This window comes from Delphinapterus leucas, chromosome 1 (genome assembly GCF_059928025.1).
Source record: "Delphinapterus leucas isolate spDelLeu-1000000601 "Yukka" chromosome 1, BTC_Dleu_Yukka2, whole genome shotgun sequence".
Lineage (NCBI taxonomy): Eukaryota > Metazoa > Chordata > Mammalia > Artiodactyla > Monodontidae > Delphinapterus > Delphinapterus leucas.
In genome coordinates this window covers 46,385,358-46,397,881 of record NC_143129.1, presented here as the reverse complement: position 1 = coordinate 46,397,881, position 12,524 = coordinate 46,385,358, and the positions used below count along the sequence as shown (strand labels likewise).

Sequence of the window (12,524 nt, the reverse complement as noted above, 5' to 3'; positions counted from 1 at the left end):
CAAATGACAGGATTTCCTTCTTTTATAAAAAATGGCTAAATAATATTCCATTGTGTGTGTGTGTGTGTGTGTGTGTATGTGTGTATATATATATATATATATATATATATATATACATACACACATACATACCACATTTTCTTTATTCATACATCAGTGGACATTTAGGTTGTTTCTATATCTTGGCTAGTGTAAATAATGCTGCAATAAACATGGGAGTACACATATCTTTTTGAGTTAATGTTTTTGTCTTCTTCAGATGCATACTCAAAAGTGGAATTGCTGGATCATATAATAGTTCTATTTTTAATTTTTTGAGGAACCTTCATACTGTTTTCTGTTGCGGCTGCACCAATTTATATTCCCACCAACAGTGCACAAGGGTTTCCTTTTCTTTACATCCTTGCCAACACTTATTTCCTATCTTTTTTATAATAACCATTTTAAAAGGTGTGAGGTGATCCCTCATTGTGATTTTGATTTGCATTTCCCTAATAATTAGTGATGTTGAACATCTTTTCCTGTACCTGTTGCCTATCTGTATGTCGTCTTTGGAAAGAAGTCTATTCAGATTCTCTGCCCATTTTTTAATCAGATTGAGTTATTGTGCTGTTGAGTTGTATGAGTTCTTAGTATATTTTAAATATTAACAGCTGCTTATCAGATATATGATTTGCAAATATTTTCTCCCATTCAGCAGCTTGCCTTTTCATTTTGTTAATGGTTTTCTTGGCTGTGCAGAAGCTTTTCGGCTTGATACAATGTATATATTTTTATAATCTTCAATAAAGTAGTGGAAATATACAAGTCTAAAGATAGCCTTTGCATTTTAGAAGTAATGCCACATGTACTTTTTCAGGAAGGTTAGCTTTATGCATTGAAGTATTTCCTATATTTTAGACTCCTTAATGTTTTCTTCTTCTAAGTGTGTGTGTGCATGCATTTAATCTTCTCTACGTGACCGCTAAAAAAAATTAGTGTTTTTCCTATAGACCTTTTGGCACTGGAACAAGATGCTGTCTTTGGCCTGGAATCCCTTCTGGTACTTTGTAGTGAAGATGATAGCCCAGGTGCTCAAGCCACTTTAAAGGTGAAAACATCAGTTATTTTAATATAATGCCTGTCTTCATTGCTTAAAGTGTGGATTGGCAATCTCTTTGTAAAGGTTCAGATAGTAAATATTTTAAGTTTTGCAGACAGTACACTCTTTGTCACAACTGCTCAGTTCTACTATTGTAAAGAAAAAGTAGCCATGGACAATGTGGGTTTTTTTTTTAAAAAAAAAAAAAAAAAAGGAAGGGTGATGGTGTGGCTGTGTTCCAGTAAAATTTTATTTACAAAAACAGGCAGGATTTGGCCCAAGTGCAAGAGTTTGTCAACTCCTGGCTTAAACAAATATTTGCCCTTGATCTTCACTTTCAAAACTAGCATTTTGACTGTTATTATTCCAAAGTATAGGCGAGCTTTGGCCTATTTTGCCGTCAGTTGAAAGTGTTTATTATTATGGCTTGAGGGAAGTCGTGACTTATTTTAGCATGTTAAGAAAAGGTATGATGTAGTCATAATGATGTACAGTACAGATACTAGTACCATTAAATAAAAGCTGATAATCAAGGGGTGGTGAAGGAAGTAGACAACATGTGACTGGCAAGTCCACAGAATCCCTTTGGAACCACAATACATTTATTTAAAAAGTTTAAAAAGAAAGAAAGAAAGCAAACCAAAACCTTTCCCACCAATCATAGGTGTCAGTAAAACACTGGACTCAGCACAGTGGGACATATATGGATGGTCAAGAAAAGTCCCTTTGTTAGAGGAGCTCTCCATAAGAGGATACTGATATTTATATAAGGGGTTGTAATGCCAAGCAGAATGTCGCAAGTTCTCTGGTAATATAAACAAAAGTGCAATTCTAGTTGAGAGGACAGAGTGGGGAGTGATTAATTTCAACTAAGGGTATTAGGGAAGACTTGAACAAGTAGATGTCATATGAATTAAGCCTTGAAAGACAGGGTAGAATTTCAGTATTGAGGAAGGATCATTTGAACCTAAAGGACCACTGTTATGAAAGACAGGAAAGCAGAAATGTACCTGTTATGTTGGAAGAGTGATAAGTAGCCCACTGTGGCTGGTTGAGGTAAAGGGAGATTAGAAGGTAGTTTGTAGCTCCATCATGGGGGATATCAAATGTCAGGCTGAGGAACTTTGGCTTGATTCTGTAGGTAATGAGATCTTAAAATTTTGAAGTAGTGACCATGCTCTAACTTTTGTTGTAGCTATTATTGTTATTTAAATATGTCTATTATGTACCAAACTTTGTTGAAGGCTTATATATACATCTTTCACTGTTTACAATAACCCTAACTAGTGAAATTTGTATTCCTCTTATAGTCATGAGGAAATTAAGCCTCAGAGAGATAAAATAACTTGTTCACACACACTTAGTCAGTCAAGGGCAAGCTGACCTTAAACTCTGGGTCTGTCAGACCCTAAAGACATGATTATTCTTCCTAACACACTGAAAGCTACATGGTTGTAGCGTGAAGGATGGATTAATGGGCCCATCTTTTCAAGAGATTGGAATTAGGGAGACATTTATGTTGTAGTAGAGAGAATGAAAGGGAGCTAAATAGATGGGTATTAGAGACTTGACAAAAGTAGAAATGACTAGGTTTAGCAACCTGTTGGCTATGTTAGTTAGAGGACTTCTGGGTTTCTAGTTTTGATGGCTGGGATATTAGGGATGTGATTAACCGGCCTGAATAGAAGCTCTGAGACCAACTGATATTTAGATTTCTGTTGAGAAATAAGAGAAAATTAGAAGCCTCCTCCCCACTTCAGTGTGCTGAAGTCACCTAGGGCACCTTTTTTAAACTGCAAACTTTCAGTAACCCAAACACCAGGAAAAAAAAGGTTAATTCATTAAGTTTGGGATGGATAGGGCCCAAGAATCTGTATTTTAATTAGCATCCTAGGAGATGCCATTATGGGTAAGTTTACAAACCACACTTTAGAAGCAGTTCTTGAAAAGTAATGAAAGTGCAGTAATATGACATTCAGTTTGGCATTTATTTGGCCTTTTCAGCATTATTCCTTATGATGTTCATCTCAAGTCTTAGACTGAATAGTCTTAGATTAAAATGAGTGTTTAATGTACCATCCTGTCTTATTATTTTAGTTTCAAACATGGCACACTTGCAGATCTTAATATGGGATTCAATGTCCTGTGTTTCTTATTAAGAAAAATGTCATGCCTACAAAAAGCCCTTTTCCTTGATTTTTCCTAGTAACTTGTAGAGAGTTACTTTCTTTAAAGCTTCACTTCATATGAACCTTCACAATGTAACTGGTCCATCTTCTATTCAATATGCAGATCGCTCTGAATTGTATGGTGAAGTTGGCCAAGGGTAGGCCCCATCTCAGCCAGTCTGTAGTTGAGACCTTGTTGACTCAGTTGCACAGTGCTCAGGACGCTGCCCGGATCCTGATGTGCCACTGCCTGGCCGCCATTGCCATGCAGCTGCCTGTGTTGGGCGATGGAATGCTCGGTGACCTCATGGAGCTCTACAAGGTGATCGGACGATCAGCCACAGACAAGCAACAAGAACTTCTGGTAAGGAGCCACTTTTTGAACCTGCTGTGGAAGAATAGGATCTGGTCTAGTGGGAATTACTTTCAGAATTCCACAGGTTAAAGTAATTAGCTGAGACCAAGAGCATGCTGAAGTCAAAATAGGGTTGGGACCTGGAGCTTTTTACCATTTCCTCTTTTGGTATAGAAAGCCCTATTTAGTTCACATGTAAAACTGCTTTCTTCCTAAGCCCTGTCAAATCAGCTTAGTGTAGCCAAAGCCTTCAATCTGATATTTTTGTTTTATTACAAAGGACAAAATGAAAATGAAGGTTTTTTTCTTTTTTAATATAAGACAAATAAATAATGAACCAAACCGTGTATTGTACTTCCAAAAATGTAAGTTAAAGACCTAGTGATATCAATGACCATAAATTAACCCAATTCCTCTTTGCCAATCCAGGACCTCTTTAGCTGTTTAGGATCCAGTTTAGGTTTCAGTACAGTCCGGGGGCTGGGAAAGGTACATGCTTAGAAAAAAACAGAAGGTGTGGAAGCTGTATAATAATGTTTAGTTGAAAGTTCTCCAGGGCTGAGAGTAGACTACGTTCTAAATATGCATAAATTATATGTAAGCTTTAAAGTAGCCACTCCATATTGTTTGTGGTCATCTGGCTTTATGGCTTGGGAAAAAAACTTAGTGAAATTACTTACTCAAGCCCATTTTATGTTTAATCCTGCAGGGGGCATTGTGTAAAAGATTGCCCCCATTTCATCATTTGCTATCAGTAAAGGTTACCCAGATGACTAAGTGACAGTGGTCGTGGGAATCAGGCAGTTTTCACAGTATGTATGGATCCTTGTATGTATGAGCTTTGGAATACTGAGAAGCAGTTAGCCAAGTTTATTTTTCATTGAAGCAGCATTTTCAATTAATGTTTTTTATTGCTTTTTTCTTAGTACTACTTTAAAGCAACTTTAAATTATGAAACATAATATTCAAAAACACATAAGGAATAATATGATGAAAGCTTTTGCATCCATCACCTAGGTTGAGAAAAAAGTGTTACTAGTACATTGACTTGTACCCGCTGTGTATCTCTCTGATAGTGTCGTCTTCCTTCCTATCAGGATAGGTAGCCACTCTCCCGAATTTGGTGTTTGTCATTCCCATGCATGTTGTTATATATTTACTACCTTAGTATATATCCTAAGTGATATGCAATATTTTGGGCATATTTTTAACTTTGTGTTCTCATACTGCATGTAATCTTTTGCATTTTGCCTATTTTTGCCTGTTTTGTATGAATCGTCTATACTGATAAGTGTATTTCTAGTTTATCCACTTCACTGCTCTATAGTATTTCATTGTGTGATTGTATCATAGTTTATCCATATTTATGGGCATTGTTTCTAATTATTTGCTGTTATACACAATGCTCTGAGCAAAGGAATAAAGTGGAAATTTTATAAATGTCAAAGGAAGACAAATTTTGTTCTTTTATGATAGGCTCTAATTAGTTTTTAACGCTTTTGGGTAAAGTTATCTTTGACATTGCATAGAGTTAATGATTTTCTTGACTTTCTTACTTCTTGCTCGATGTTAGGTGAGCTTGGCCACTGTGATTTTTGTAGCCAGTCAGAAAGCACTGTCTCCTGAAGTAAAGGCAGTAATTAAGCAGCAGCTTGAAAGCGTCTCCAATGGATGGACTGTATACCGAATTGCCAGACAGGCATCCCGAATGGTACGTAGTATCCTTCTATGTGAACTGGGTTGGTAAAAATGGCAGATTACGAAGCTTAGGTTGTATGATTGTTACTCCTAGTCAAAACTAAAGATGAAGGTAGAAGTACTTTTTAGTCATGCGATTAAAAGATGATGAAGGAAAGGACCTAATTTTTAACATATACACAGAGAATGGTATATATGTTGTTATGGGGAAGTTCCATGGGAATTCCAAAAATATGAGCTCTTTCTGGCTGTAGGTTGTTAGCAGCACTTTCATTTTGTCCTGTGCTCCCGTAAGCACAGCTCTCTCCCACCCACGTTTATATTCTCCCCTTTCAGTACACCATGTCGTTCTTCCCTTTCCCTCTCCAACTTTATCATTCTTATGTGGAAACGGGAAAGTTTTAGTCTTCTGTTCCCTCTCAACTATATGGAAATCCTAACGATTTTTATTAATTTTGTTTGAGAGGAAATATAGAGCTTGGATAGTATAGAAATTCTTTGGGGATAAGTCCAGAGAACAAAATTTGAGAAGCATTATTCTAGGTGATTGAAGCACATGTTCACATTTTACAGTGTTTCTCAAATGGGAGAAGAAGCACTATTGACAGGCTATTTCTTTATTATACCCAACTGTCCCAAGCATCCAAGCACTGCAAGACAGTGAGCATCCCTCACCCCCATGCATTAAAAGGCATTCACATTCTCCCACAACTACCCTTCCCTCAGTCGTTTCCAGAGGGCGCAGTGCTCCTCTTGGTAATCGCTTGATGGAACTTAACTGGAGTTCTCCCCACCCCACTAAATAACTCATACAAAATGACATACAATAAGTATTTATACTTTCTATATTTTGAACTAAAGTTCTAGACATGGGTTATAGTTACTTCCATTCATTTTCTCTTTGGAACTGTTTTGGTAAAGAACTTCAGTCATTATGTTACATAAAAGCAGCTCAGCATGTTTTCTCTGAAGAAATACTTAGACTGAATCTCACAGAGTTATAATGTGAGGAGTGATTGTTAAAACTTATCCAAGATTTGGGTTTCTCTTTTAGCTGCTACATCAACTAATTCAAGTGTAAGAACCTCATTATCCTCCCCCCCTTTTTTTCTTAGGGTAATCACGACATGGCCAGAGAGCTTTATCAGAGTTTGCTGACTCAGGTTGCCTCAGAACATTTCTACTTCTGGCTGAATAGTTTGAAAGAGTTCTCACATGCAGAACAGTGTCTCACTGGGTTGCAAGAGGAGAATTATAGTTCAGCACTTTCTTGCATTGCTGAGTCTTTAAAATTCTACCACAAAGGGATTGCTTCCTTAACGGTAAGTTCTCTTAATTCTCCTTTGGTGATGATGACTTGTGTGATAATGGTCTCCCTTTTCTTTTGGGGCTTATCCTCTTTTAACCTTGAAAAACCTGCTGATATATATGTATTTGGCAGTATTACAGTAATAAATAGGACATGGAAGTAGATCATTAACCCCTCCCCCACTTTTTAACATTCATAGATTGGTGAACATTTATCATTTTGTTTTTATCAAGTATCAGGTACACATGTGAAGAGGATTGCTGAATCCATGCAGGAAGGATAAAGTGGAGATAGGGTCCTCCCTTTCCAGACTCCTGTTAGTAAGACCCCAGCCTGGGTGACTGCTACTGTCAAACATAAACCCTCGACCCCATCTCATACCTGGCAACTACTCACTAAGAAACTAGAGTTTCTTGCTTTGTAAATAAAGAAGAAATTATGAGGGATGCTAATGTCTCACCTTTTATCCCACTGTGATATCCTCCTATTCCAAATTAACAGTCAGCCAGCTACTATTCCCTTTTTTTTTTTTCCCAAGAAAGAAAGGGTGTGGCAGAGAGAGCAGATCCTTAACATTTCCTTGAAACTAGTTATATTCCTAAGAATCTGTTCCCTAAAATGTGCACTTTCTGTATTAATGCAAGGACTTTTTCCCCTTAAGAGTAAAGAGTTTATGTAATCAGCATTAAACATGTTTAAAGTATTGTCACATGACTTTAAAAATTGTATATATTTAGATGGGGCCATAAAACTTTTGCTACCTGTTTTTTTTGGTTTTTTTTGGGTTTTTTTGTGTGTGTGGTACGCGGGCCTCTCACTGTTGTGGTCTCTCCCGTTGCGGAGCACAGGCTCCGGACGCGCAGGCTTAGTGGCCATGGCTTACTGGCCCAGCCGCTCCATGGCATGTGGGATCTTCCCGGACCGAGGCACGAACCCGTGTCCACTGCATCGGCAGGCGGACTCTCAACCACTTGCGCCACCAGGGAAGCCCTACCTGTTTTATATTTATCACATAATCTAAAATATTTTTAATGGTGGGCCATGCAAAGAGAAATGTTTCAAAGTAGAACAAAGAATAAACAGATGTCACAAAAGAGACAGACTATTCAGATTACTGTGGGTACATATCTTTTGAAGAATGATTTATTAACTGCCATTTTAAAACAGGAATATAGGAATGGCTGCCCTCCATTTTAAGGGGTAGCACTGACTGCAGTGATTCTCTCCTCTTGATTATCTTAGGAAAAGATTGTTGTTGCCTATATCAGGCTAATAAATACCTTAGAAAATGAAAAAGTACAGTTATTGCCTCTGATCAGTAGGGTAATTTCATTTTCTAGTTGATGTTGAACAGAAAATTGTTAATCATGCAGTACAGTAAATGGTAAGAACTGTGAAACAGGCTCACAAAACAATGAGGCACATAGAATTAATATTATGAAAAATCCCATTTAATAGTCTTTTAATGATTTGTGTGTATGTGTGTTTAATGAGGCTTGGCAGTAATTAAGGACTGAATTCTGATGTAGGAAGAAAGTACCCAGTTGACAGAAGGCCCTTGTCTTAGTCTCCGTTCTGCCATTAACACAGGCAAAGGCAGGTTATTGGGCCTCAAATCATCTTTTGAAATGGAGTTCCTTTATTCAACACTGTAAGCACTTGCTATGTGCCAGACACTGCTTTGAGGATAAAAAGAAATCAGGAAATGATTCTCCACTTGAGAATAGTCTGAAAGGGAAGGCAGTATGATCCATACAATCATTTGGAACTTCTCACATTTCTGATTGTACTATACTATCAGGGTTTTGTTTTGTTTTAAGGTTTTTAGAAAACCTGTTCATTTGACAAGTATGGATTTGACGGTAGCTTTCTGTCTTTTTCACGAAGATGATTTCAGCATGAATTGCCCTTTTACTCTCTGACACATGAATGTTCTAATTTGAGGTTGTCAGCTATGAGGATTATACTTTTTACCTTCTTCAACCAAACTAAAGAGAAGTTAAAAATTCTGTGCTTGTGGGGCCGCTATGGCGATGTTGGGTGCCTAATTTCCCAGTGCAGTGATTAATGATAGTTATCTTGCTTCTTAGAAATAAAAATTGTAAGAAGTGTTTGTATTAGTTTTCCATGCTGTGTAACAGATTACCACAAATTTAGTGGCTTAAAACAACACCCATTTATTATTTTACAGTCTTTACGAGTCAGAAGTCCAGGCATGACTTAACTGGGCCCTCTGCTCATGTTGTCACAGAGTTGCAATCAAGGTGTCAGCCAGGGCCAGTCTTGTCTGAGGCCTGGGCTCAGGGTCCTCTTCTAAATTCGTGTAGTTTTTGGCAGGATTTATTTCCTCACAGCCGTAAGACTTGTGGAAGCTTCAGGGCCTACAGGAGAATCTCTTACCTTCAAGACCCTCTTTTAATGGACTCACCTGATGAGGCGAGATCTACCCAGAATAATTTCCCTTTTGATTAATATAAAGTCAGCTCATTAGGGACCTAAATTACATCCTCAAAATCTATTACCTTTGTCATATTCCATTAGATAGAAGCAAGTTACAGGTTCTACCCACACTTTAAGGGAGATATATAAGGTGGAGACTGCGGCGGGGGTGGGAGTGGTGGCATGAGTTAGAGGAACGATTTTAGCAATCTGCCTACAATGGTGGGTTTTAAATTTATTTTTTATTTTATTAAATATTGAATAGGTATGATATCTACATATATATTATGTGAGGTATATAAAAATATCAAATATCCAAGTATACCTAGCACTCAGTTTAGGAAATGGGATATTACCATTTCCTTTAAAATTCATGAGTGCCCCTCCATGTTTGTATACCAGTTCCCACCTCACAAAGGTAACCACCATACTGAATCCTTTTTTTTTGTAAGTTTGTTTGATTATTTATTTTTGGCTGTGTTGGTCTCCATTGCGGTGTGCGGCCTTCTCATTGCCGTGGCTTCTCTTGTTGTGGAGCACAGGCTCTAGGCGCGTGGGCTCAGTAGTTGTGGTGCACAGGCTTAGTTGCTCTGCAGCATGTGGGATCTTCCTGGTCCAGGGCTTGAACCCGTGTGCCCTGCATTGGCAGGCGGACTCTTAACCACTAACCACTGCGCCACCAGGGAAGTCCCCATCCTGAACCTTGTATGTACCATTCCCTTGCCTTTCTTTACAATTTTAACATGCTTTTCTTTAACTCTTAAGGTATTGTTTTATGTTGCTTGTTTTTGAATTTTATATAAAAAGGAATCATGTATTTTTCTTTGACTTGCTTTGGTTATCTAAATTATATTTCTAAGATTCATCCATCTTGTTGCATAAAGCTTTAGGTCAGTTTCACTGCTGTATACCCATGTATTATATGATTATACGTCAATTTATTTTCCCATTCTAATGTTGATGGAAATTTTGATTTTTCCAGTTTTTTGTTATTAAAACATTACTGCTGTGAACATTCTTGGACATATTTTGATGCACCTATGTAAAGGTTTCTCTGGGATACTGATTCTCAACTGGGGATGATTCTAGCTCCATTTGGCAATGTCTGGAGACATTTATGGTTATCACAACTCACCAAGATGTTAGTGGCATTTAGTGGGTAAAGGCCAAAGATGCTGCTGAACATCCAACAATGCACAGGACAACTTCCCTCAACAAAGAATTATTTGGTCCAGAATGTCACTAGTATACTGAGATTGAAAACCCTTCTCTAGGGCAGTACTCAGCCAGAACTATGTATCTGCCCCCTGCTCCAATTTAGAAATGTGTGAGGATGTTTCTGTTTGTCCCAGTGATAGAGGGGTTGGAGGGACTGCTGTTGGCCTAATGCTCAGTGGCTGGAGATGCTTAATCTCCAGAAATGCTGAGGATACTCCTGCCCCTATTAAGAGATACTGATCTAAAATACTACCTTGGAGTGGAATTGCATAAGGTATATACATCTTCAATTGACTAGCTAATACCAGGAGTTTTTCCATAGTGGTTTTACAAATTTACAATCCTTCCAGTAGTGTATAAGAGTTCCTGTTACTCTACATTTTCCCCCTCACTTGGTATGTTCTGGAAGTTATGATTGGAGTTTCCCAAATTACTAATACAATTAAACTTTATATATCTATATATTTGAGGTATGATTGATATATAACATTGGATTAGTTTCAGATGTGCAACACGACTTGATATTTGTATATATTGTGAAATCACTACAGTAAGTATGGTGACAGTTAACATCTGTCACATACATAGTTAGAAAAATTTTTTTTCTTGTGAAGAGGACTTTTAAGATCTACTCTTTTAGCAACTTTCAAATATTCAATATAGTATTTTTAAATTTTATTTTTTCTTCCAGTTTTACTGAGATATAATTGACATACAGCACTGTATAAATTTAAGGTGTACAACATAATGATTGACATACATATGTCATGAAATGATTACCATAATAGGGTTAGTGAACATCCATCATCTCATATAAATACAACATTAAAGAGATAGAAAAAACAACTTTTCTTCTTGTGGCGAGAACTCAGGATTTTACTCTCTTAACAACTTTCATATATATCATACAGCAGCATTAGTTATCTTTATTGTGTTGTATTTATATCCTTATATCGTTATATCCTTAAGACTTACTTATAACTGTAATTCTGTACCATTTGACTGCCTTCGTTCAGTTCTCCCTCTCAACCCCCACCCAGCCTTCCACCTCTGGTAGCCACAAATTTGATCTACTCTTCTGTGAATTTGTTTGTTCATTTGTTTATTTACATTTAATGACCTATGAAATTCAGTTCCTAATGCGCAGCATACCGATTCATTATTTGTGTATATTTCAAAATGATACTATGATAAGTCTAGTTGTCATCTGTCACCATACAAAGATGTTACATAATTATTGGCTATATTCCCCATATGGTACATTACATACCTGTGGTTCATTTATTTTGTAACTGATAGTTTGTACCTCTTAATCTCCTTTAGCAGTTTCCTCTCCCCACCCTCTTCCCCTCTGGCAACCACCTCTTCTATCTGTGACTCTCTTTCTGTTTAGTTATGTTTGTTCATTTGTTTTGTTTTTTAGATTCCACATATAAGTTAAATCATACAGTATTTGTCTTCATCTGTCTGATTTATTTCACTTAGCCTAATATCCTCTAGGTCCATCAGTGTTGTCAGAAATGTCAAGATTTCATTCTTTTTTATGGCTAATATTCCATTGTGTGTGTGCATATATATATATGTATATATATATGCCACACCTCCTTTATCCATTTTTCTCTTGATGGGGACTTAGGTGGCTTCTGTATCTTGGTTATTGTAAATAATACTGCAGTGAACATAGGGATGCATATGTCTTTTTTAATTAGTGTTTTTATTTTCTTTGGATAAAAACCCAGAAATGGAATTGTTGGATCCTGTGGTAGTTCTGTTTTTAATTTTTTGAGGAACTTTCATACTGTTTTCCATAGTGACTGCACCAATTTATATTCCCACCAGAAGTGCACAAGTTTCCCTTTTCTCCACATCCTCTCCAACACTTGTTACTTGTGGTCTTTTTGATGGTAGCCATTCTGACAGGTGTGAGGTGATATCTCATTGTGGTTTTGATTGCATTTCCCTGGATGAGCATCTTTTCGTGTGCCTTTTGACCGTCTGTGTGTCTTCCTTGGAAAAATGTCTATTTAGGTCCTCTGCCCATTTTTAATTGGATTTTTTGCTTTTTTTTAATGTTGAGTTGTTTGAGTTCTCTGTATATTTTGTATATTAACTCCTTGTTAGGTATATTGTTTCCAAATATCCCATTCAGTAGGCAGGCTTTTTGTTTTGTTGATAGTTTCCTTTGCTGTGCAAAAGCTTTTTTAGTTTGATGTAGTCCCATTTGTTTATTTCTGCTTTTGTTTCCCTTGCCTGAGG

At 37.1% G+C, this 12,524-nt stretch overlaps 1 protein-coding gene across 3 annotated transcripts in view; it reads left to right on the top strand.

Moving 5' to 3' along the window:
• Positions 1–12,524, top strand: part of INTS7 (integrator complex subunit 7) — a 99,942-nt gene that overhangs the window by 52,097 nt on the left and 35,321 nt on the right. For all 3 annotated transcript variants that reach the window (XM_089909431.1, XM_022593433.2, XM_089909437.1), the window contains exons 10-13: positions 993–1,090; positions 3,374–3,613; positions 5,178–5,315; positions 6,418–6,624. In XM_089909431.1, the coding sequence (XP_089765557.1) occupies positions 993–1,090; positions 3,374–3,613; positions 5,178–5,315; positions 6,418–6,624 (683 nt within the window). The remainder of the gene's footprint in view (positions 1–992; positions 1,091–3,373; positions 3,614–5,177; positions 5,316–6,417; positions 6,625–12,524) is intronic.